The sequence below is a fragment of the Kogia breviceps genome, chromosome 8 (assembly GCF_026419965.1).
Source record: "Kogia breviceps isolate mKogBre1 chromosome 8, mKogBre1 haplotype 1, whole genome shotgun sequence".
Taxonomy (NCBI): Eukaryota; Metazoa; Chordata; class Mammalia; order Artiodactyla; family Physeteridae; genus Kogia; species Kogia breviceps.
Window position 1 is genome coordinate 27,291,840 of NC_081317.1, and position 27,833 is coordinate 27,319,672.

Genomic DNA, 27,833 nt, shown 5'->3' on the forward strand with positions numbered 1-27,833 from the left:
CATCCACATCTCTACAAATGGCCAGATTTCGTTCCTTTTTATGGCTGAGTAATATTCCATTGTATATATGTAACATTTGGTTCATTTCTAATAGTACAAGCTGAACACAAGGATCTCTTCCTCCTACTTTTATTTTTGCAAAGAGAAAGTAACTGCAAGGTTTCTCTCAAAGTCTTTGGACGGCCCAAAGCCTGATTAGGAAGTGACTTCTAATCCAGAAAATCATGGACCAGAGCAGGATTTTGTGCAGTAGGTGGCTAAACAGAAGAATACTCTAGCCAGGGTGGAAGATGGATTACTTATAGCAAATTCCAGCACATATAACCCAAATATACCTTATCCAGAAAACTGACCTACCTAGCATCCATTCCTTATACAGCCAATACTTTTCATTTTCAAACTCTCATAATCTCCTTTCTACATCCAGGATTTGTAAGAATGATCCACATCTTTAAACACTCCCTGATAAAAAAATATACGAAAAATACTGTATAGCACAGGGAACTCTACTCAATACTCTGTAATGACCTACATGGGACCAGAACCTACAAAAGAGTGGATGTATGTATATGTATAACTGGTTCACTCCACTGTACAGCAGAAACTGACACAACATTGTAAATCAACTATACTCCAATAAAAATTAAGTTAAAAAATAAAATATGCAAAAAGTAGAAAAATTAGTATTTGTGCTAAGAATGCTATGACTGCCATGTGAATCTTGCCTCTAGTCAAATAAAAGACCACTAGAAAAACACAAGAGTTGAAGTCTTCAGCCAAGATTAACAATAGCAACACTGGTTTTCACATAATACATACAGAATAATTTTGTGAATTATCTGATGAATAATTTAATCTAGGACTCAGAGTGGTGCTTTGAAGAGCTGTGCCTTTCAGAGAATTTCATTTTCCTCAAATGAAGAAACCTTAAGTGATAATTTCATTACAGTCAATGCTCAGTGACTAGCCAAGCAGATCAAAACCATCCGTTCTGTGATAACCCAATCCAAAATTGCCAACAGCTCTTTTAGCCCTTTCGTATATTCATTATAGCAAATACTAAATTACCTGTGCTAATCCTGGCTCTACCAATGGTAAAGACCTTTAAGCCAAAGTCTATCATCATTTTCTTTACTTTTCTCCTCCCACAAACTAGACAGTAGTGGCATTAGAAATAGAGATGGCACCAGGAACAAGATGGAATGAGAATACAAAGGTGTTAAACAAGAGAGCAGTGAAGTAGGAGAGCAATAGCTCTTTTTTTGTGTGTGTGGCTTTTAAGGACTTTATTGACTCGCCGATCAACCGAAATTGACTAGAGGCCAGACAAGAAATTCAGGCAAGGCTTTACTGGGGCTGCGCCAGCTGCAGGAGAAAGTGAAAAAGGAGAGCTTTAGCTCCTGAGGAACGAAATAAGGCTGTAACCTCTCATAAAATAAGACATGCTTATATTGGAAAAATTTAAGAACAACAAAAAATGCATTCAGGAATATATATGTTTTTAATTATTCAAAATGGTTCCCCATCTACTAGCATAGCTAATTAAGAACTATACTAAAACTATATTATACCAGAAATGAAATTCTTTTGGAAGTACAAAATTGTCAATAACTATGTTTTTTAAAAATCTTGCTGCTTTCCTGTTTATTCCAGAATATATGCAGAAGACTTTTTCTCTTTTTTTTTTTTTGCACTTCGCCATTAGGTATATTTATTTTAACTAATGAGATTCTAATAATAAACTTCTTGAATTTCATTTCTGACTTCAATGTTGATACTTAAATAAAAATGTAGGTTTTATACCATACCTATCCTTGATCTGTCTGGCAGCCTTGGAGCAAATCAGGGAGAAGAGAAAGAAGGCAGTTAGTGCTTTTCATGCAAGTTTCAATGGCAGTGACATGCAAGAAAAGTTAGGATAAAAACCCTGAAATAGATTAGTTCATATTCACCAAAACATAAATTACAAGATATCTGTACAGTTCACAACAGCTTGCATAATGTGATGTTAGAACTATAGTTGGAAATCCAGTCCCGATATAAATCACCTTAAAATAAGGAGGAAAATTTAACACTTCAAACTAATTCCAGATGACTATAAATGTTTTTTCTTACCTTAAGATTATCAACACACACCTCCACTTTAATTCAGTCTGACACTCTTCAACTAGAACAATCAATCTCCTTCATGGGGCACACATTTCTATGCATTCTGATGGTATTCTCATACATTTCAAATCTGCTCTTCAATTTTTCTTCAGAGATCTCTTTCACCACTTCATAACGGTTCTTCCAAGTTTTCTCTACTTGCCTTCACTGGGCAAGGACTTTGTATTCTGAGAGCTTGCCTGCTAACATATAAAACTAGGCTGCAGTTCTACAGTCCTTTACCCCAAAAAATGAAGTTGTAATGGCAAAAATTCAGACAAGGAGAAACCAAAGAAACACTTCTAGCAACAGGGTCTTTCCCTCAGATGACTTCATAGAAGCTGCCAACGTAAACCTACGCTACTTAAGATATCTTTTTTTTTTTTTTTTTTTTTTTTGAGAATGCTAGCACAAGTTTAGGAAGAGGGCACAGCTATTACTCGGTGCTGTATGTCACAGAAAAATTATGAAAAATACACGCAGAAACTGCTGTCCCCTTTAAATTTACATACCATATAATAAGTCCAACAAAAGGTTTTTTCCCCACGCTGACCATCATAATTAACAACACATCTAATGCAGAACATGGCTATTATGCTTGATATTCTAACCCCAGTGTCTAGCATAAAGCTTGGCACATAGTAATATTTAATAACTACTAAATTTAATTGAACATTAATTAGATGTATTCGGCAATGTTTCTGTTGTCTCTCTTCTTCAGTTCTAATATTGTTCTTACTTGGTATTGGTCATTTTTATACCCATCCTAAAATATTCTGGTCTGCATACCTGTCTACACAAAAAGAACAGAATTGAGATTTAGAAAATGAGCACATCACAGCACTATCATAATCATTTCCATGACCTTGTATACTAATCATTCTATTTGGTCCTTAATGCTTCTAAAAACGCATTCCAAGCTCCAAATACTACAGCAAACAACCCAATTCTGTGGCATGTATAATACGTGCCATAAGTCATACATAAAAGTACAAAGTACCTACTTTGGTACTGGAATAAGAAATGTTAAAGTCAATTGCATGTTCATCTGAAACTAATATTGTATGTTGAATTTACCTTTAAAAAGTTAATTACACTGATTTTTAAAAAATTATTGCCATTATAGCTAGAATTATAACCAAAGATTTTTATACAAGTGTGAAAGGAGGGGAAGAGGAGACATGACTCTGCACTTGATGTTTCTTTACACATACACATGGAGAAAAGCGCCACTCGCCTTACTCTCCATCCCCTCATTTTCTCCTGGGAAGATGATATGACTTAATCCGATTATGAGTTTGGAAGGACAAACTAGAAATAAGTAGCTCAGCACCTTTCCCTCTTTCTGGCAGCTTGCTTGCCCACAGAGAACATGTATTCTGTATTCGGTTATTTTCCTCTATTCAGTAAGTTTCATTGAAACAGGCTCCCCTCACACACAAAGACCTGAGGTAGCCCTGTACTTACATTCCTGGGTGGGGTAAGTCTGTCTACTTCTAGGATTCAATATTAGGAAGTGTGCCCACTGATATAAGCCAAATTCTCCAATATCATTTTATTTGGCCTCTTATCAACTTTATTGTTTTGTCTTATTTCCCAATTGGTTTAGAACTTGGTTAAAGGAATGTTACTTACCAGTCACTCCCAAATAACCCAACAATATAAAGACCATTACTGTTCTTAAAACTGACCATAATGATTCAATTTTGTGTGTAGTATTAATTTAGTAAGGTGCCATTTTTTAGTGCACCTGTGTGCAAGTGTGCACATGTACACATGCATGTAAAGCTTTCATGTTATTGTTTAATATACTAGGCTGTTCATGACAAACCAGAAAATAAATAGATGAAAAGCCAGATAATCTAGGAAAAATTGTTGCCCCATGTATTTATATATATAAATACACCCAGTTGGTAAAACTGGAGACCCTCCATGGTTCCTCTTTCATTTAGGTTCAAATTTTATAGTATATACACTGTATAAATGCAAGAGTGGTTGCAGAAGTTATACTGTGCAATGAGAAAAGGATAGAAAGTCTCAAATTATGCAGGTATTTCAATAAAAGGGCCCAACTTCAAGAAATGTCTTAAATTGGAAAATAGATTAATTTTTTTCTGGAATTTCTTCTCCCAAAGCAGAAAGCTGTCCAAAACATACACATTAATATGTTGCTTGATTCCTCTAAGTTTCAGTTTCAAGAGTGATGCATTTTTGTCAATTAAACATCTCTACTTAATGAGTACCACCTGATCCTAGGATTTACCACTGCTCTGTCTCCAATACATTTATTTGTATCTATATAATACCACTTCGTGAATTATGAAGAGCTCTCAGTGAATACTTAGATTTTTAGGTATGACAGTGTACACTATTGGAAAGCCTTCAAGAAACATTAGTCATATTACTTTGCTCAACATCACTATTTTCTATTTCAATTTCAATCACTATTTCGATTTCAATATTCTACTGAAATTGTTTGCCAACAATTCATTTCTCTCTCTTATCATCAGAGATGGCTTCTTTCTCTCTTCTGAGATTCCTTTCCTTCATCTCTCAAATGTTATTTAAAATAAATCCTACAATTCTGACCCTTTATTTTACCAGTTATGTGAATCTGTCACCTGAGACCAAACTTCCTTAAATAAAACTGTAATAATAATGGAGGAGTAATCACAAATGGTTCTTTATCACTACCAATTAAACATAAAGTATTTAAACCAGATCTTTTCCCAATCTGCAATGAGTAGATATAGAAACTACTTTCCTCCGTGAATTTATTTCAGCTCTTTGAAGATTAAGATCTTATTGTTTCTATATTTCTTCTTAATATCTTTATTTTTCTCCTTTTACAGAAAGACATTAGAAGCAAAGTACTCTAAAATATTTCCATATATGGAGGAGCTAATTAAATAGTGTTTCCTAAACACAATTAAAATAGGAATAATAAAGAAGTTTTAGATCTTGCTTACTGTACTCAATGAATCATTTACCCAAACAGAACAAAATCTGAGATTTCCAAATTTCTTCCCAACCAGCAGAAATTTTTAAACTTTTTAAAAATAAGGAGCATTAGACCAAGTTTTAAGAGCTCTGAGTTTCAGCCCATCACATTAACCAGCAAGTCACTTAACTCTTTTAGGACTCAATTATCTCATCTATAAAATGATGAGCATAATGATATCTTTGAACCCTAAACTCCACCCTAAGCCACCTTATGTGTAGATAATGACTTTTAAAAATATCTGAAATAAATTAAACATTTTAACAATCTAATTCTCCAAAATACAGGCTGAAATGGAGAAAGGTAGCAAGGGAAAAGTTAGTTAAAATCAAGAGCACTGATAAACAGCAACAAAAATAAGAATATATCTGTTTCTGAATGATAACTGCTGAGAGAAAAATATACTAACATTGTCAAAACAATGAATGTAGCAAAGGCTAGATGTCACATTTTCTGGAGAAGATTTACCTTGATTTTGATTTGCAGTAAAGTCCAATAGAGTTCCTAGTAAAAATGTGAATGCCACACAACACTGAGGAAACTTTTCAAGTTATGTCCATATGTTCACATTGTTTCATACTTCAGATTATCCTATTAGATTTGGGACAGATAATTGTGCATTGTTTCCTTGAGACAATGTGAAAATGACTAGGGGGCAAATATTCAATACTTTTTATAATATATTACTGAGACTTCTACCTTCACCCCAAAAATACCATATTAAGGAATAACTTGGGAAATGAAGGGACTCAGTCAGAGAGAGTAAATAAGAGACCGTTTCAAAGTGCAATTTTCCCTTAGGCAAAAAATACTAGATTTCAAAAAAAATTACTGCATACTGGTTTATTCCAAACATTAGAAGTTTTATATTTCCTATACATATATTTATCTGTTTATAAAAAGCACTATTTTTCCAAAAACATGATCATTTAAAAGTCTTCTTCACAAAACCCTAGTAAATAACTTGAAATAAACATGGAATACAGTACCACATACATTTGTACTCTATGACTAAGTACATTTATATAATAGGAGACTGCATTTCTATAAGACATAAACACCTACAAATGAAGTAAAGGTGAAAAATTATAGTTTGAGCTATTCTTAAATATTTAGACTTGCTTTTAAACTGCCTTTATAACTGAAACATTCATGCTTTTGGTTTTTTTGGCCACACGGAGCAGCTTCCAGGATCTTAGTTCCCCGACTAGGGATCAAACCTGTGCCCCATGAAGTGGAAGCGCAGAGTCCTAACCACTGGACCGCCAGGGAATTCCCTTCATGCTTTTGTTGATGGTCCTCTCCTCTCCCAGAATTCCTGACTGCAGCCACAGAAGGAGTTTCTGCCAGTACTACTTCTGCTCCCTTGAAAATACTGAGTGAGCTTCCACCCGTCTCCTTATTTGCTCCTCCAGTGGTAAGAGATTGACACCTGCTGAATAATATTCTAATGGTGAGTTACTGTGAGTCAGAAGTTGGAAATATACAAAATCCTTTCTCCCTTTTCATCTGTGATCTAATCTAGAAGACTGTTTCCCTTTCACCTTACTCTGTACTTTTTTCTCCAGTGTAAGCACCTGTGTGCAGGTAACCATTTCCTCCCTCCTTGTCTGACAACTGAGTTATGTGTGGCAAGATTGGGATGAAGTGGCTGGTTAGTTATATTGACTTGGAAAATGTCCCATAAACTCAGCTCTTTTCATAGGTAAAATTCAAGTTCTAAATTCGGAGGAGAGGGGGAGTTGGTAGGAATATTAATTTTGCTAAGGGATCCATGCAGTGTTCTGCAGGCCAGTTATTAGCAGAAAAACCAAGTCTGCTGGGGCTTTGGCTACTTGTTCAACCAGAAATAAAGCCAATGATCCAGAACTCATTTGCTGGTGATCTTTCTGCATATATTTACTATCAATCAAACTTCTAACAGTTAAAAAAAATTAGTGAAAATTTGTCCTAAAATCCTTTTCCATTTGTGCTATTTTTACTTGTTGACTTTCAGACTGTCTAATGCTGGTAAATAATTAGCATAGCTTTGTGTTCAATTCTCATGCTGATGTACTGCAACATGATCACCTAAATATTAGTATTTAAAATACTCTTTCTGAAGATAATGAAGTCTAAAAAGAATCATGGCCTAGATTTCAGCCTACAATATTTTTTGTTCCCATGAGTTATTCGTATTAATCTGCTTTAATCATTTTAATATATTTGCAAATAATATACATTAAAAGAATTGTTTCCAAATATCTAACAACATACTCCTGGTCCAATAATTAATCTTCCAAGTCATCTTTCCCTACTCTGTCAGCAGTTAGGTATCTGAGGCAAGCCCGGAGTCCATGCAGCTGGTTAGGAAAGTACATTTAGTTTTTGACTTGGAATCAAACCATTATCTGGATACTATTTGGATATACGAAGAAAATAATTACAAGTAAAAGAAAATAATTGCAAGTAACTCTCAGTTAAGCATTTTTCTTGAACAATAAACTCAGATTTCTGGCTAGGAAACACTGACAAATAATTCATTTCAACACATCTCCAAAGGGATCAAGCTACCAGGCAGTACTGCAAAATGCTGGAAGACAAGACCAAAATAGTAAGATAAGAAGCAAAGTGGCACATGAAGAAAATATATTTAAACCACAAGGTGATTTATTTTATCAGAACCTTTCCAATTTACAGTATACTGGAAACAAGTTTTAACAAAGCTGGGAAGAACAAAGGAGAGAGAAAGAAAGAACAGAATCTTTTGAGAGGAAGAAGAAAGGACTCTGAAAATGTCAATGAAAAGAGAAACTTAGGAGAAACAAACTTTCGTCAGTTTTTCCAAGCATCAGGTCCTATTTAAATTCAACTGGATTCAAGCTATTTTTGAGTACTATGTCCACATTTTATAGTTTTCCTGTCTTCTTCTGCTCTCAGGTGCTCAGCTGTTAATTCTTGCTGCTATGATTATGCCTGTCATTAACAGCTGCCCTACTCCACTAGAAGGGGAATCTGTTGACAACCAGGAAACAAAAAGGAAAAAAACCTAAAAATGTAGTAGTACCATGTACATATTAATAGCCAACAGATTCTGAGACACTATCATGAATAGAAGATATTAACTCCCACTCACAAACTGTGTGACACTGATTCTGCTGACTCAGACATCTTTTGCTTTCTGCATGTTTTTTTGGCTATGTTCCAGATATTTGAGGTTATCACATAAATGTCATCTGAATAGGTGACATATCTATACTTTTAGAATAATTTAAAGTATGATACTACTCCCTTATAATTCCTTTATATAATAAGTCTTACAAAGTGCAAAGATGAATTTTCTTACAACCAACATCCAAATTCAAGAGTTAATTGGTTAACTTGTTTACAGCAAAACAAATTTCCATTCATTTAGTCAAAAGGAATTAATTTTTAAAGTTCATTTTCAAGATGCAGGGATTTAAGTCAGCAAATGTTATCTTCTCAAGGAAGTTTCTTCTACCCTCAAGTTCATTGAAAAAAATCATAAAATGAAATCACTGGTGGGCACACATGGATTATAAAGCTACCTTTCAAGCAGCTCACTACACAGTCCACAAAGACCAAGAAAATATCAAACTCAAATATCTTATCTTGATAAGACTACTTCACAGTATATATTTTACTAATTATATAGCTTTATTTCACACTCTTTCATGCCATTTTCTTTATAGTCTACATACTTATTCTATATCAAATATCAAATGATTTGATAAATTGGTAATCATTTTTAAATGACTCTACTTAGAATAAGAATCTAGAATTCAGAATCTCTTAAACACCAGGATCTAGGTTAAAACATTAGCAGTCTTCTTGCTCTACTATTTGTATCTTCAAACCAAATATACCCCTTAGGGACCTATATTTTCATATTTTAATAAAGCATTCAAACAATTACTTAAGCTGAACACTGGGACATTTAATAACAAATTTACTAAGTTTCAAACTGCTTTCGTATGTATCAAGTGATGATGTTTTCCTAATCAGCTCATTGAAAGGAACACCAACTTAGATTTTTATGAATGTTAATAGCAATATCAATCTTCTTTCCCTAGTTATAAAATGTTTATAACAAAGGTATGACTCAGCTAAAGTATACAAGTACCTTTAAAATAAATGACCAAAGGGGAAGTAACTGAAAAAAAGAGTAATGTCATTCATCTGAGTTGAGCATTAAACAAATAATTAATTTGTTCATGACCCCAATGACACACACTTCTAAGTATATGCTTTGGAATAAATGAATGGCTAGCATTTTACTTAACAAGAACTGCCAAGCCTTTTCTAGTATCAGAAATGACTGAATGAATCCAAAATCGAACGGGAAAACACCATCTTCTTTTAAACAAAACTTTCCTTTTTAAGTGGATTAGTCTCATTTTTTTGGTAGGTTTTTTGGTACCTTTGAAAATTCTTCAGGTTCCTTTATATCTAGTGACCTTGCTGCAAATTCTAGTAGTTCTTCTGAGTTCTCCAGGGCATTATTACATTGACTAAGCTGACTCTAAAAATAATAATAACAAAAAATCATTAAAATAGAATTTCCTATTGTCATCAGAATCATAAATATATACTGTTACAATGAATGTTACAATCTTAATAGCAATAATTGAGCAAACATTTTAGAGAGGTATTGAAGCAAGGTAATCACTAGTCATATATATAACAAATTTTAATTATCTTAAACTGTCCATAATTTGTCCAGAACAGCTTAATTGCATACAGATAAAGATATACTCATCATTTAAAAACAAAAAAGAAAACAAAGCAATTATAAATGGTTGGGGTCAAATTTATTTAAAGATTCTTCTCAATCAGGTAGTCAGAAAATTTAAAGTAAAATATCAAAATAATCCATCTGCAGGCAACATCCTCTATAATGAAGACAAAATTTCTTGATGCTATTTAATTAAGCTAAAGTTCATGAATCGAGTTACAGGTACATTCAGTTGAGCACAATCTTAGTACTCCACTTATCACATTACTCAAGTAATACATACTCCTATAAATGCTAATTTACAGTTTCCAAAGCTGGATAACACAGGAAGTGCCTAGATTTCAAAAAAATCAAACAGGAACAAAAAATGGTAACTGTTACAGTGATACGCTCTGTTATAGTGATATGTTAATTTCACCTAACACAATCTTTCTTGTTCAGTTCTTTCTCTCCCCTCCCCTCCCCCCTTCTCTCACATTATCATTTGTAGATTTAAAACTAAGCCCAGTTATGCGAAAATATTGTTAGTGATATCTTAAACAAAGAAATGGACCCATTTCTTTTAAATGTATCCAAGAGTCTTCTTCAGAATATTTATTAATATCTATTCCATATTCAAATCTACTTAATTTTCCCTTCTGATACAAACTAAACTACGTCTGATTTTATTGGCTTCTGATGTGTCCTGTTTTACTTTGGAAAAGTAGAATAGTTCAGTCATAGTTTGGATTAGAATAGGTTTTCATGTGTCATTCTAAGAACCTAACTACAATTTCATAAAAATACTGCTCTTCCTATGAGTAAGCCTCTTATGAGTTTCAAAGAATTAACAAACCACCATTTGAAATAGAGCTTTATAAAAGCAAAATCACTGAGAATAAGATGGTAGGTATAAATGGTCCATACAGGATCACTAGGGCAGAGTAAGCCAATGTAGTATAAAAGTAAAAAACACCAAGAAGAATAAAGAATACATCTCAATGAACTATTAAAGTAAAAAAAAATCTGAAGTCAAAGTTTGAAAAAAAATATCTTATTCTAAGAAAATGCTATAAATTTGCTTTGAAGTCAAGAGGGGAAGTAAAAATAAAGAGAGAACAAAGGATTACAACTTAAAGACCACTTAGTTACTCAGAGGAATTATTAAAATACCTTAATAAAAACAACATGCTATTGAGTTTGTGAACCCAAAGAAAGAACAGAGATGCTCTATTAACTCCAAATAAAGAAAGAAATGGCATCAGTAGCCAAGTTGTGATTCTTTTTAATATGTGGTTTTTAAACTACCCCAAGAAAGCTTTATGGTTTGAGATCACCATAGGTTTTCCTTTGAACCATAACACAAGAACATCCTGAAGAATGAAGTTATGTTCACTAAGCTTACATCTCAATAACTTAGAGACTTATTTTACAACCTACTGTCCCCTCAATATCCCATGCTCTCCCCTTGATCACCATTTCTATTAAAAAACTGTGAAAGGGGCTTCCCTGGTAGCACAGTGGTTAAGAATCCGCCTGCCAATGCACGGGACACAGGTTTGAGCCCTGGTCCTGTAAGATTCCACATGCCGTGGAGCAACTAAGCCCGTGTGCCACAACTAGTGAGCCTGCACCCTAGAGCCCAAAAGCCACAACTACTAAGCCTGCATGCTGCAACTACTGAAACCCACGTGCCTAGAGCCTGTGTTCTGTACCAAGAGAAGACATCGCAATGAGAAGCCCACGCACGGCAAAGAAGAGTAGCCCCTGCTCATCTCAACTAGAGAAAGCCCGCGCACAGCAACGAAGACCCAGTGCAGCCAAAAATAAATATAATAAATAAATTTATTTTTTAAAAATACATTTTAAAAAACTGAAAATTTTTGTGCCATTGAGAAGAAAAGTCAAGTATTAAGAATCACAAAGGATAATAAAAGGTTGGAAAAAATGGAATCACTATAAAAACTGAAGATCTGAAGTGATGATAAGGAAGAAAAGATGGTGCTAACATCTTTGCAGTCACCACTTCCAAAGAGTATTTAGAACTGTTTCTCTCATTTTCTGCAACATTTTGAATCCCCCATCAATATTCAACAGCTAATGATGAATTTAATAGAATACTTGATCAAAAGATCAGAGTAACATCATCTCATTTAAAAAGAACCCAAATGCAGTTTGCATGGAAGTCTTCCACGAATCAGATCAGTGGCAAAATAATAATAATAGGTACTTGGGGAGAAGATGGCAAAGAGTAAGACGCGGAGATCACCTTCCTCCCCACAGATACATCAGAAATACATCTACATGTGGAACAACTCCTACAGAGCACCTACTGAACGCGGGCAGAAGACCTCGGACCTCCCAAAAGGCAATAAACTCCCCACGTACCTGGGTAGGGCAAAAGAAAAAAGAAAAAAAAGAGACAAAAAAATAGAGATGGGACCTGCATCAGTAGGAGGGAGCTGTGAAGGAGGAAAGGTTTCCACACACTAGGAAGCCCCTTCGCGGGAGGAGACTGCGGATGGCGGAGGGGTGAAGCTTCAGAGCCGCAGAGGAGAGTGTAGCTACAAGGGTGCGGAGGGCAAAGCAGAGAGATTCCTGCACAGAGGATTGGTGCCGACCAACACTCACCAGCCCGAGAGACTTGTCTGCTCACCCGCCAGTACGGGCGAGGGCTGGGAGATGAGGCTCAGGCTTCGGTCGGTTGGATCACAGGGACAGGACTGAGGTTGGCTGCGGGAACACAGCCTGAAGAGGCTAGTGCACCACAGCCTGCCGGGAGGGAGTCCAGAGAAAAGTCTGGACCTGTCGAAGAGGGAAGAGAGTTTTTCTTTGCTCTTTTTCCTGGTGCGCGAGGAGAGGGGATTCAGAGTGCTGAGTAAAAGAGCTCCAGAAATGGGCGCAAGCCGCGGCTAACAGCATGGACCCCAGAGACGGGCATGAGATGCTAAGGCTGCTGCTGCTGCCACCAAGAAGCCTGTGTGCGAGCACAGGTCACTCTCCACACCTCCCCTCCCGAGAGCCTGTGCAGCCCACCACTGCCAGGGTCCTGTGATCCAGGGACAACTTCCCCGGGAGAACGCACAGCGCACCTCAGGCTGGTGCAATGTCACGCTGGCCTCTGCCGCCGCAGGCTCTCCCCGCACTCCATGCCCCTCCCTCGCCCCGGCCTGAGTGAGCCACAGCCCCCGAGTCAGCTGCTCCTTTAACCCCGTACTGTCTGCACGAAGAACAGACGCCCACAGGCCTACACGCAGAGGCAGGTCCAAATCCAAAGCTGAACCTCAGAAGCTGTGCGAACAAAGAAGAGAAAGGGAGATGTCTCCCAGCAGCCGCAGGAGAAGCAGATTAAATCTCCACAATCAACTTGATGTACCTTGCATCGGTGGAATACCTGAATAGACAACGAATTATCCCAAATTGAGAAGGTGAACTTTGAGAGCAAGATTTATTATTTTTTCCCTTTTTCCTCTTTTTGTGAGTGTATATGTATATGCTTCTATGGGAGATTCTGTCTGTATAGCTTTGCTTTCACCATTTGTCCAATGGTTCTGTCTGTCCGATTTTTTGTCATTTGTTAATTAAAAAATTTTTTTTTCTTAATAATTATTTTTTATTTTAATAACTTTATTTTATTTTATTTCTCTCTCTCTCCTCTCTCTCTCCTCTCTCTCTCTCCTCTCTCTCTCCTCTCTCTCTCTCTCTCTCTCTCTCTCTCTCTCCCTCCCTCCCTCCCTCCCTCCCTCCCTCCCTCTCTCTCTCTCTCTCTCTCTCTCTCTCTCTTTCTTTCTTTCTACTTTTTCTCCCTTTTATTCTGAGCCATATGGATGAAAGGCTCTTAGGGCTGCAGCCAGGAAATAGGGCTGTGCCTCTGATGTGGGAGAGCCAACTTCAGGACAGTGGCCCACAAGAGACCTCCCAGATCCACATAATATCAAACGGTGAAAATCTCCCAGAGATCTCTATCTCAACACCAACACCCAGCTCCACTCAACGACCAGCAAGCTACAGTGCTAGACACCCTAGGCCAAACAACTAGCAAGACAGTAACACAACCCTACCCATTAGCAGAGAGGCTGCTAAAATCATAAAAAGGCCACAGACACCCCAAAACACACCACCAGACGTGGACCTGCCCACCAGAAAGACAAGATCTAGCCTCATCCACCAGAACACAGGCACTAGTCCCCTCCACCAGGAAGCCTACATAACACACTGAACCAACCATAGCCACTAGGGGCAGATACCAAAAACAATGGGAACTATGAACCTGCAGCCTGCAAAAAGGAGACACCAAACACAGTAAGTTAAGCAAAATGAGAAGACAAACACACAGCAGATGAAGGAGCAAGGTAAAAACCCACCAGACCAAACAAATGAAGAGGAAATAGGCAGTCTAACTGAAAAAGAATTCAGAATAATGATAGCAAACATGACCTAAAATCTTGGAAATAGAATAGAGAAAGTACAAGAAACCTAGAAGAACTAAAAAGTACAAGGACCTAGAAGAACTAAAGAGGAAACAAGCAATGATGAACAACACACTAAATGAAATTAAAAATTCTCTAGAAGAGATCAATAGCAGAATAACTGAGGCAGAAGAACGGATAAGTGACGTGGAAGATAAAATAGTAGAAATAACTACTGCAGAGCAGAATAAAGAAAAAGGAATGAAAACAACTGAGGACAGTCTCAGAGACCTCTGGGACAACATTAAACACACCAGCATTCAAATTAAAGGGGTCCCAGAAGAGAAAGAGAAAAAAAAAGGGATTGAGAAAATATTTGAAGAGATTATAGTTGAAAACTTCCCTAATATAGGAAAGGAAATAGTTAATCAAGTCCAGGAAGCACAGAGAGTCCCATACAGGATAAATCCAAGGATAAACACGCCAAGACACATAATAATCAAACTGTCAAAAATTAAATACAAAGAAAACATATTAAAAGCAGCAAGGGAAAAACAACAAATAACACACAAGGGAATCTTCATAAGGTTAACAGCTGATCTTTCAGCAGAAACTCTACAAGCCAGAAGGGAGTGGCAGGACATATTTAAAGTGATGAAGGAAAAAAACCTACAACCAAGATTACTCTACACAGCAAGGATCTCATTCAGATTTGATGGAGAAATCAAAACCTTTACAGACAAGCAAAAGCTGAGAGAGTTCAGCACCACCAAACCAGCTTTACAACAAATGCTAAAGGAACTTCTCTAGGCAAGAAACACAAGAGAAGGAAAAGACCTACAAGAACAACCCAAAACAATTAAGTAAATGGTAATAGGAACATACATATCGATAATTACCTTAAATGTAAATGGATTAAATGCTCCCACCAGGAGACACAGACTCGCTGAATGGAGACAAAAACAAGATCTATATATATGCTGTCTACAAGAGACCCACTTCAGACCTAGGGACACTTACAGACTGAAAGTGAGGGGATGGAAAAAGATATTCCATGCAAATGGAAATCAGAAGAAAGCTGGAGTAGCAATTCTCATATCAGATAAAATAGACTTTAAAATAAAAACTATTACAAGAGACAAAGAAGGACACTACATAATGATCAAGGGATCGATCCATGAAGAAGATATAACAATTGTAAATATTTATGCACCCAACATAGGAGTACCTCAATACATAAGGCAAATACTAACAGCCATAAAAGGGGAAACCTTCAGGAACACAATCATAGTAGGGGACTTTAACACCCCACTGTCACCAATGGACAGATCATCCAAAATGAAAATAAATAAGGAAACACAAGCTTTAAATGATACATTACACAAGATGGACTTACTTGATATTTATAGGACATTCCATCCAAAAACAACAGAATACACATTTTTCTCAAGTGCTCATGGAACATTCTCCAGGATAGATCATATCTTGGGTCACAAATCTAGCTTTGGCAAATTTAAGAAAATTGAAATCGTATCAAGTATTTTTTCTGACCACGACGCTATAAGAATAGATATCAATTACACGAAAAGATCTGTAAAAAATACAAACACATGGAGGCTAAACAATACACTACTTAATAACGAAGTGATCACTGAAGAAATCAAAGAGGAAATCAAAAAATACTTAGAAACAAATGACAATGGAGACACGACGACCCAAAACCTATGGGATACAGCAAAAGCAGTTCTAAGAGGGAAGTTTATAGCAATACAATCATACCATAAGAAACAGGAAACATCTCAAATAAAAAACCTAACTTTGCACCTAAAGCAATTAGAGAAAGAAGAACAAAAAATCCCCAAAGTTAGCAGAAGGAAAGAAATCATAAATATCATATCAGAAATAAATGAAAAAGAAATGAAGGAAAAAATAGCAAAGATCAATAAAAGTAAAAGCTGGTTCTTTGAGAAGATAAACAAAATTGATAAACCATTAGCCTGACTCATCAAGAAAAAAAGGGAGAAGACTCAAATCAATAGAATTAGAAATGAAAAAGGAGATGTAAAAACTGACACTGCAGAAATACAAAAGATTATTAGAGATTACTACAAGCAATGCTATGCCAATAAAATGGACAACCTGGAAGAAATGGACAAATTCTTAGAAATGCACAAGCTGCCGAGACTGAACCAGGAAGAAATAGAAAATATGAACAGACCAATCACAAGCACTGAAATTGAAACTGTGATTTAAAATCTTCCAACAAATAAAAGCCCAGGACCAGATGGCTTCACAGGAGAATTCTATCTATTTAGAGAAGAGCTAACACCTATCCTTCTCAAACTCTTCCAAAAGATAGCAGAGGGAGGAACACTCCCAAACTCATTCTATGAGGCCACCATCACCCTGATACCAAAACCAGACAAATATATCACAAAGAAAGAAAACTACAGGCCAATATCACTGATGAACATAGATGCAAAAATCCTCAACAAAACACTAACAAACAGAATACAATAGCACATTAAAAGGATCATACACCATGATCAAGTGGGGTTTATTCCAGGAATGCAAGGATTCTTCAATATACGCAAATCAATCAACGTGATACACCATATCAACAAACTGAAGGAGAAAAACCATATGATCATCTCAATAGATGCAGAGAAAGCTTTTGACAAAATTCAACACCCATTTATGATAAAAACCCTGCAGAAAGTAGGCACAGAGGGAACTTTCCTCAACATAATAAAGGCCATATATGACAAACCCACAGCCAGCATTGTTCTCAATGGTGAAAAACTGAAACCATTTCCACTAAGATCAGGAACAAGACAAGGTTGCCCACTCTCACCACTATTATTCAACCTAGTTTTGGAAGTTTTAGGCACAGCAATCAGAGAAAAAAAAGAAATAAAAGGAATCCAAATGGAAAAGAAGAAGTAAAGCTGTCACTGTTTGCAGATGACATGATACTATACATAGAGAATCCCAAAGATGCTACCAGAAAACTACTAGAGCTAACCAATGAATCTGGTAAAGTAGCAGGATACAAAATTAATGCACAGAAATCTCTGGCATTCTTATACACTAATGATGAAAAATCTGAGAGTGAAATTAAGAAAACACTCCCATTTACCACTGCAACAAAAAGAAAAAAATAAAGAATAAAATATCTAGGAATAAAACTACCTAAGGAGACAAAAGACTTGTATGCAGAAAACTATAAGACACTGATGAAAGAAATTAAAGATGATACAAATAGGTGGAGAAATATACCATGTTCTTGGATTGGAAGAATCAATATTGTGAAAATGACTCTACTACCCAAAGCAATCTACAGATTCAATGCAATCCCTATCAAATTACCACTGGCGGGCTTCCCTGGTGGCGCAGTGGTTGAGAGTCCGCCTGCCGATGCAGCGGACACGGGTTTGTGTCCCGGTCCGGGAAGATCCCACATGCCGCGGAGCGTCTGGGCGCGTGAGCCATGGCCGCTGAGGCTGCGCGTCCGGAGCCTGTGCTCCGCAGCGGGAAAGGCCACAACAGTGAGAGACCCACGTACCGCAAAAAAAAAAAAAAAAAAAAAAATTACCACTGGCATTTTTTACTGAACTAGAACAAAAAATTTCACAATTTGTATGGAAACACAAAAGACCCCAAATAGCCAAAGCAATCTTGAGAACGAAAAATGGAGCTGGGGGAATCAGGCTCCCTGACTTCAGAGTATACTACAAAGCTACAGTAATCAAGACAGTATGGTACTGGTACAAAAACAGAAATATAGATCAATGGAACAGGATAGAAAGCCCAGAGATAAACCCATGCACATATGGTCACCTTATCTTTGATAAAGGAGGCAAGTATATACAGTGGAGAAAAGACAGCCTCTTCAATAAGTGGTGCTGGGAAAACTGGATAGGTACATGTAAAAGTATGAGATTAGAACACTCCCTAACACCATACACAAAAATAAACTCAAAATGGATTAAAGATCTAAATGTAAGGCCAAAAACTATCAAACTCTTAGAGGAAAACATAGGTAGAACACTCTATGACATAAATCACAGCAAGATCTTTTTTGACCCACCTCCTAGAGAAATGGAAATAAAAACAAAAATAAACAAATGGGACCTAATGAAACTTCAAAGCTTTTGCACAGCAAAGGAAACCATAAACCAGATGAAAAAACAACCCTCAGAATGGGAGAAAATATTTGCAAATGAAGCAATTGACAAAGGAGTAATCTCCAAAATTTACAAGCAGCTCATGCAGCTCAATATCAAAAAAACAAGCAACCCAATCCAAAAATGGGCAGAAGACCTAAATAGACATTTCTCCAAAGAAGATATACAGATTGCCAACAAACACATGAAAGAATGCTCAACATCATTAATCATTAGAGAAATGCAAATCAAAACTACAATGAGATATCATGTCACACCAGTCAGAATGGCCATCATCAAAAAATCTACAAACAATAAATGCTGGAGAGGGTGTGGAGAAAAGGGAACCCTCTTGCACTGCTGGTGGGAATGTAAATTGATACAGCCACTATGGAGAACAGTATGGAGGTTCCTTAAAAAACTAAAAATAGAACTACCATACGACCTAGCAATCCCACTACTGGGCATATACCCTGAGAAAACCATAATTCAAAAAGAGTAATGTACCAAAATGTTCATTGCAGCTTTATTTACAATAGCCAGGACATGGAAGCAACCTAAGTGTCCATCATCGGATGAATGGATAAAGATGTGGCACATATATACAATGGAATATAACTCAGCCATAAAAAGAAACAAAATTGAGTTATTTGTAGTGAGGTGGATGGACCTAGAGTCTGTCATACAGAGTGAAGTAAGTCAGAAAGAGAAAAACAAATACCGTATGCTAACACATATATATATGGAATCTAAGGGAAAAAAAAGGCCATGAAGAATCTAGGGGTAAGACAGGAATAAAGACACAGACCTACTAGAGAATGGACTTGAGGATATGCAGGGGGGAAGGGTAAGCTGTAACAAAGTGAGAGAGTGGCATGGAAATATATACACTACCAAACGTAAAACAGATAGCTAGTGGGAAGCAGCAGCATAGCACAGGGAGATCAGCTCAGTGCTTTGTGACCACCTAGAGGGGTGGGATTGGGAGGGTGGGAGGGAGGGAGATGGAAGAGGCAAGAGATATGGGAACATATGTATATGTATAACTGATTCACTTTGTTATAAAGCAGAAACTAACACACCATTGTAAAGCAATTATACTCCAATAAAGATGTTTAAAAATTAAAAAATAAAGATGCCAAAAAATCATAATAATAATGTTCATTATCATTGTAATTAAGAGTCACAAATCCAAAGTGGACAAAGTTCATCTAAGACTCCATGAGAACAAAAGGTTAAATAAATTTATATGACCCAATTATTCATTACTGGGAATTTAGCCAATAACTAGAAATATAAATTCAATAGTTTGCAAGAGCAATAAATGCAGCCTGTTGTAAGATGAGCACTACAGATTTTACATGTACACACATATACCTAGCTCTGTATAGGGCTGCCAGAAAGTAAGTTCTGATATTAAAATATACTTCTTCTAAAAGTCTAAGGACATATTTTAAACAAAAAATCCACAATGGATAGAGATTACCTAATTCTGAAAATCTCAAACATCTTGACTTAAGGACAGCACACCTAAATATCAAAATCCACATGCCATGACATGAATATTAGATCTCTCCCCTAAATCAGCAATGACTTGGCTTAAAGATGATTCTAAGACTCTTCTAGACTTTTAATCATTGATTATCTTAACAACTGAACTGCCTCTTACCTGGAATACCCTCTCTTCCCTTTATTAAGTAACCTTTTCCCTCCCTCAAAGTGCTTCAAATCAGTTTCTAAGAATTGCTCCTGAACTCAATTCCCTTCATGATTCCTCTGCATTATATACAGCTGTACAGTGTTTACATTAACATTATTCTTAAATCGGTTATATCTTACATACATTTTTGCTTACTCTTATAAATTCTAATCTTTTTGGCAAAAGGATTTGATTTTCCTTTTTTTGCATTTCTTGCAAGTTACCCTCCATGAGAATGTGAAATGCATGAGGGCAGGAACTGTTTTGCTCACTACTACTTACTCTAAATCCAGCATAGCCATAACTCAAATTTTACTGAATGAATGCATAAAATCTTGATACTGGCAATCAAATATTATCACTGACTTCCCCATAAATTATTAAAGTAGCTTCTCAAATATGGTTTTTGAACATTAAAGATGTGGAACATTCCAAGGTTTTTCAAATTCTTTTATGACTCTATCTTTAGTGTAAGCATAACAGGACATAATGAAGATGATAAAATAATTTTTTAAAATCCAATGATAATTATGACTTCAATGTCTAATAATGCATTTATAAAGCTACTATCATATGAGCTTTGTTTCCAGTGTATGTGAATTTTGAGGAAAGGAAGAAAGGGAAAAGCAGAGAAAAGGACCTAAGAGAAGCTAGTCAACTGCCATTATTTAAAACCTAACAATATAATAAGATACGTGAATAATACGGGACAAGGAGGAAGTATTTTTCTCCTTGGAAAAGTTTCTACTCTAATGAAGTGTGTTAACAGTTCAATTTTATTTATCCAGTTTCAAGTTTGTTTTTTTTTTTTGTCTTGTTTTGTTTTGTTTTTTGGCCATACAGCATGGCTTGCAGGATCTCAGTGCCCCAACCACCAGGGATTGAACCCAGGCCACGGCAGTGAAAGCCTGGAATCCTAACCACTAAGCCACTAGGGAACTCCCCAATTGCAAGTTTTTAAAACTGTGTCTATTGGCTGCTTCTAGCTTCCCTACTAACAATGCCAGAAAAATAAATTGCATGCACAGTTAAGCAGAAAGAAGGTGCCAACAAAAAAAGGCACCAACCAGGTATTTTAAACTTACAGGTAAGAGAGAAGAAAAATAATAGCAGCAGCATTGGAGCATCACTCACTCCAGGGAAGGTTAAAGGTGGCAGATAAAAATTGATAATGTACATTCAATATGCATGAGATTTTTGTCACTTGATGAGAAGAGGAAAATGTAGGAGAAAAAATATGACTCATGGCCATTTTGGTAGCAAATTTAATATGTCTTATAGGCTAGGCTGACAGAAATGGTGTCTGGTGAATACAATGAAGATAATTAGAGCTGCTCTGGCAGAGAAAAAGTATGGGGAGAGAGAAGGGAAGGTTAGAGATTAAGCAACTGAACACTTAAAGGGTATTCCAAACTGGTACTATGAAGAAGGATTTGGGCCCAAGACAGAACAGAAATCTCCACAGGATGAGTCATGGGTGAGATCTTCAGAAGATGCTGAGTTTTCCTTTATTCTCCAATCTTTTTTAAATGAATGAATTTCTTGTTTATTGCAATTTATGAATACTTTATGACTAAACTAATTACCTTTAAATGATTTAAGTACAGTTGGCTCTTGAACAATGGGGGAGTTAATCCATATATAACTTAGAGTTGTCCCTCCATATCTGTGGTTCTTCTGCATCCACGATTCAACCAACCACAGACGGTATGGTACTGTAGTATTTACTATTGAAAAATATCAGTGTATAAGTGGACCCTCACAGTTCAAACCCACATTGTTCAACTGCAATACAACTCCCACCTCCTAAATATAAACAAGAAATCTCAACCTGGGAAGAATGGACAGACTTGAAAGGGTATTTAATATTGGGAAATTGTGTGTGTACAGCATGTTTGTAAGAGAAAGAGAACATTTGTATTCTTCCATAGCTTTCAGATTCTCAAAGGCATCTGTGACCAAAATCAGCACACAAAAATCTGTTGCATTTATATATATGAATAATGAACAATCTAAAAAGGAAATTAAGAAAACAATCCCATTTAGGGACCTAATGAAATGAAAAGACAACCCTCAGAATGGGGGAAAATATTTGCAAACGAATCAATGGACAAAGGATTAATCTCCAAAATATATAAACAGCTCATGCAGCTCAATATTAGAAAAACAAACCCAATCCAAAAATGGGCAGAAGACCTAAGTAGACATTTCTCCAAAGAAGACATACAGATGGTCAAGAGGCACATGAAAAGCTGTTCAACATCACTAATTATTAGAGAAATGCAAATCAAAAACTACAATGAGGTATCACCTCACACCAGTCAGAATGGGCATCATCAGAAAGTCTACAAACAACAAATGCTGGAGAGGGTGTGGAGAAAAGGGAACCCTCTTGTACTGTTGGTGGGAATGTAAATTGATACAGCCACTGTGGAGAACAGTATGGAGGGTCCTTAAAAAGCTAAAAATAGAATTACCATATGACCCAGCAATCCCACTACTGGGCATATACCCAGAGAGAAGAACCATAATTTAAAAAGACACATGCACCCCAATGTTCATTGCAGCACTATTTACAATAGACAGGTCATGGAAGCAACCTAAGTGTTCATTGACAGACGAATGGATAAAGAAGATGTGGTACATATATACAGTGGAATATTAGCCATAAAAAGGAACGAAATTGGGTCATTTGTAGAGACGTAGATGGACCTAGAGACTGTCATACAGAGTGAAGTAAGTCAGAAAGAGAAAAACAAATATCATCTATTAATGCATATATGTGGAATCTAGAAAAATGGTACAGATGAACTGGTGTGCAAGACACAGATGTAGAGAACAAACATATGGACAATCAAGGGGGGAAGGGGGGGTAGTGGTGGTGGTGGTGGTGGTGGTGATGGGATGAATTGGGAGATTGGGATTGACATATATACACTAATATGTAAAATAGATAACTAATAATAACCTGCTGTATAAAAAATAAAATAAAATACAAAATTCGGAATAAATAAATAAATAAATAAAATCAATAAGTCAAGCATACCAATACCAAAAAAGGGAAAGAACATAAAAGATATTTCATAAATGGCAAAAATATCAAGAAGCATGTTAAAATATTCAACCTAATGATGAAGGAACTTCAAATAATAACATGCTTTCCTCTCTCCATTTAGTTGGTAGAAATTAAAAAATATATATATCCTTACCCAGCAGTGAAAAGATCGTTTTTGCATCTTGTTCATGGAGGGTAAAGGAATGCAACCATTTTTGAAGACAATATGGCAGTATAAAGAACACGAAAAATGTTGTTTCATCTTGATGAAATCATCAGAGATGTCCACAAAAATACAAAATACTTGTACAACATGGAGCTACTTACAGTAGCAAAAAACAGAATAACTAGATACCTAACTATAGGGAATTGGTTTAACAAATTTTGATAGGTAATATTAAGAAGAATGTCTTCAAAGACTTTTCAATGGCATGGGAAAATGTATCTGGAATAATAAGTGATTAAAAAGCCAGGTGAAAAATTATACATAACACATTAATTCTATTAAAAATGTCCCTATATATGTGTATTATATATGTATATTTAAATGTATATTACAAAAAAGAAAAAAATAGTGACTACTTCTGAGTGACAGGACGATGGATGATCTTTATTTTCTATTTTATAATTTTTCTAAATTTTCTATATGAACAATAAATATTATTCCTTTGTTAAAAAAAAAAATCCCATTTACAATAGCATCAAAAAGAATGAAATACTTTGCAGTAAATTTAACCAAGGAGGCAAAAGACCTATTCACTGAACACGACAAAACTCTGCTGAAAGAAATTAAAGACACAGATAAGTGGAAAGACATCCTATGGTCATGGATTGGAAGACTTAATATTGTTAAAACAACCATAGTACCAAAAGCAATCTATAAATTCAATGCAATCACAATCAAAATTTCAATATACACCCACGTATACTGCAGCATTACTCACAACAGCCAAGAGACAGAAGCAGCCCAAATGTCCATAGACAGATAAATGGACATACCACATAAAGAAAATGTGGTAAATACATGCAATGGAATATTATTCAGCCATAAAAAAGAAGGAAATCTTGACACATGCTACAAGATGGATGAACTTTGAAGACATTATGCTGAGTGAAATAAGCCAGTCACAAAGGGACAAATACTGTATTCCACTTATATGAGATATCTAGAGTAGACAATACAATGGTGGTTGCCAGGCAGTGGGGGAAAAGGGCAAATGGGATGTTGTTCAATGAGTATAGAGTTTCAGTTCTGCAGGATGAAAAAGTCCTAGAGATCTGTTACACAACAATGTGAATATAGTTAATACTACTGTACATTTAAAAATGGTTAAGAGGGTAAGTCTTAGGTTTTTTATCACAATTTTAAAAAAACGATAACTATGACCAAAACAAAGTTAAGAATCATTCTTCAAGATATAAGTACAGTTATACAAAAAATTCACTAATTTTTGCTTTCAATAAATCAAACATTATACAGACTAAAATTATTCATATTTAAATAGTTGCACAATCTCACCTGTAATTCCTGTGATTTACGAGCTTGTTCCTGCTTGATACTGTTAATCATACTTTCTTTTACCTCATCCAATATGGAGTATAAACTATCAAATTCTTCATCTAACTCTGAAAGTATGTTAGAAGAATTTTCCTGTTTAATAAACAAAGATTTTACTTAAGAGCTGTCAAACAATAAAAAACTAAAAGATATAGTACTTATCAAAGAAGAGAACAGATTCATATTATGAATCTAATATCAGCCTAATATCATAAAATAACTAAAATTCTAATATTTCATATACACCTTTAAAAACAAATAAATCCAAGAAGCTGGCGGCTAATGCTGATAGTTCTACTTCAGCAATGCTATGAGTTAAGTAGTCTTTTATGAACTAGCCCATACTCTCCTCCCTTTTATAAGACTGTTTCCACAGGACAATGTGAAAGTTTGTTTTAAGGTTGTCAACTTTGTCCAGACCTTTAGGCTCTAAGGCAGACCCTAAGCCAGTGGTTCTCAACTTTTGGTGTGCATCAGAATCATCAGTGAAGCAGATTTTAATAAAATATTCCAGAGATTTTGATTCTGTAACTCTGAGAAATAGTCTGGGTATATAGGGATGGGGCTGATTTTGCGCAAATTTTTTAATCTTTCAGGTTGCCTAAAACACTGCATTTACATAAGATAAGCAGAATTAAAACACTAAGCAATTCCTTACTGGGTCCTAAGAAATTTATCAAACACTGAATTTCGGTGCTAGAAGGAACCTCAGAAATCATCTACTGACTAGAATTTGTAGTCAAACTTCTAAATTTTATAAGCTAAAATCTGTTTATAAAGTCTGTTGACCTCCCAAGAGTTCCTCACTGCCTCATTAAGCAAGATGATGCTATTTCAACAAGAAGTAACAAAATATCTGTGAAATCCCTAGATAAGTGATATTCACACTTGCAACAATTATGAGATAGAAGAAATTATCTTAAGGCATTTTTCAACATAGATGAATCATTCAACTAAGAGAAGCGAAACTGGCACTGGTTTACAAAACTAATACAAAAAATCTACTGTAATATTACAATCCAAACTTTTGCTTAAATTGTTTATAAAAACCAGACATCATCTCACTGGAGTCTTACCAAAAGTGGTGTTAATCATTTTACTAGTTTCTTTACAGTAGTAAGAACATGACGTGGAGGAAGAAATGTGCAGTCTGGAAGGCAGAAGACCTAAGTCACATTCCACATTAACCACTCAGTAACAGTGTGACCTTGGACAAGCCACTTAAATTCCTGGACCTCCATTTTTTCATCTGCAAAAAGGAATTGGACTTCTCTTTTCCCCCTCAGTAACCAACTGGCACATTCTTATGGTCTCTCGTCCACTACAGTTTATGCTCCCATCTTCAGTGATGAGGGTGTAGCTTAATTCCCCCTCTATTTTTTTTTATGGATGCTAACGTAAAGTCCTAATAATCTGTCAATCAGAAAAACTGTGAGCTAGCTCTACCTAAAGGTACCCTTTTACAGATTTCAAATGTGATGATTCTCTTGTCCATAGACCAAGAGTTCTAGAACCACTAGCTTTGCTTATTTAAAGAAACTGGATTAGTAGATTCACCAAATTTTCCAATAAAATAGTTTGAGAAATACAGTTAAACTGGTGAAGATTATAATTAACTAACTTAAATTACAGCAAATTGAGAAGTAAAGAAAATATAAGACCATAAGGTTTAACAGGCCAGGCAATTACCTAGGCTGAACCAAACAAAAACCACAGGAAAGGATTCACTGTCTACAAGTATCCTGGAAATCTTCTATGTTTATTTCACAAAGAAATGACCCTTAAATTAATTAAAGCACATTCATGGGAAAGCATCACCAGCTTATCTTAAGGTTTCTTCCACTATCAACATTTGATTAATTAGAGTATGGATTATCCACCTATACCTGGGACCATTTCCTTAAGTATTCCCCTCTCTCCTCAATGGGCACTTTACCTTTTACTTTTATATCTTACTTTCATCTAGTTCTGCAAGTGGACCTCTTACCATCTACATTTTCCTTCTACTATTTACAGTAAAAGAAATGTTTAGCTTCCCAGTACTTTTGGAAAGGTACAATTTGCTCTTAATTGGAATTAGAAAAGAAAAACATGAAATGGAAAGGAAGAAAAGTGAGCATTATAATATTCCTAGCAATATTCCAGTTTTCTTTTTCCCTTACTATTTGATCTTTCCATGGAGAATGTGGGAATAGCAAATAAAGCATTTTTATTTTTTTTTTTTTTTTTTTTTTTTTTTTTTTTTTTTTTTTTTTTTTTTTTTTAGCGGTACGCGGGCCTCTCATCGTTGTGGCCTCTCCCATTGCGGAGCACAGGCTCCAACACGCAGGCTCAGCAGCCATGGCTCACGGGCCCAGCCGCTCCGTGGCATGTGGGATCTTCCCATACCGGGGCACGAACCCGTGTTCCCTGCATCGGCAGGCGGACTCATAACCACTGCGCCACCAGGGAAGCCCTAAAGCATTTTTATTTATCTGCCATTTTAAAACCCTGCTCTCACCTCCATTAGTTTATAATCTATAGTTGACAGTGTATATTTATACTTCTGATTCAACCCAACAATCATTAATTGTGACATATTCACACAAATTTTTTTAAAAACAGATTCATACCTGAACTCCTTTTAGTGTTTGATTTAGTGTATCAATAAAGTTCTGAATTTCATCATTTTTATTTGCCAGAGTTGAAATGATCCTTTGTAGAGCTTCCTGGGATAAAAAAAAATTTTTAACACTATGATATTTTATTCAAAGAGAATTATAAACTTTATAACAACAATTCTCTAAACTCTGTAAGAGTATATAACATAATAAACAGGAGCAATGTAAAACTGTTCATTGTTTAAACGCTATAATTACAAAAGATGGGATATACATTGGTACTGTTTTACAACCTCTTATTCCTAGTGTACAACTTAATTACCACCATATCTTTCACACTGAAGATGATCAATATTATTTAACATAAAGACTGTTACTTTAGGTCATAAGGCCATGGCAAACCAACAGAACCAAATCCTAAACGTTGCAAAAATAAATGGAAACTTCTAATCAACATCAGGAAATGAGGAATAAAAGCAGAAA

The 27,833-nt window shown here is 35.8% G+C and overlaps 1 protein-coding gene across 6 annotated transcripts in view; it reads right to left on the reverse strand.

The window, feature by feature from the left end:
* The window catches only part of FSD1L (fibronectin type III and SPRY domain containing 1 like), a 77,308-nt gene that overhangs the window by 36,756 nt on the left and 12,719 nt on the right, over positions 1 to 27,833 (reverse strand). For 5 of the 6 annotated variants that reach the window (XM_059072107.2, XM_059072110.2, XM_059072109.2 and 2 more), the window contains 4 exons: positions 27,363 to 27,458; positions 24,712 to 24,843; positions 9,570 to 9,671; positions 1,809 to 1,831 (listed from right to left, as the gene is read on the reverse strand). In XM_059072107.2, coding sequence (XP_058928090.1) covers positions 1,809 to 1,831; positions 9,570 to 9,671; positions 24,712 to 24,843; positions 27,363 to 27,458 — 353 coding nt within the window. The remainder of the gene's footprint in view (positions 1 to 1,808; positions 1,832 to 9,569; positions 9,672 to 24,711; positions 24,844 to 27,362; positions 27,459 to 27,833) is intronic. The other variant, XM_067041039.1, reaches the window with a different exon arrangement.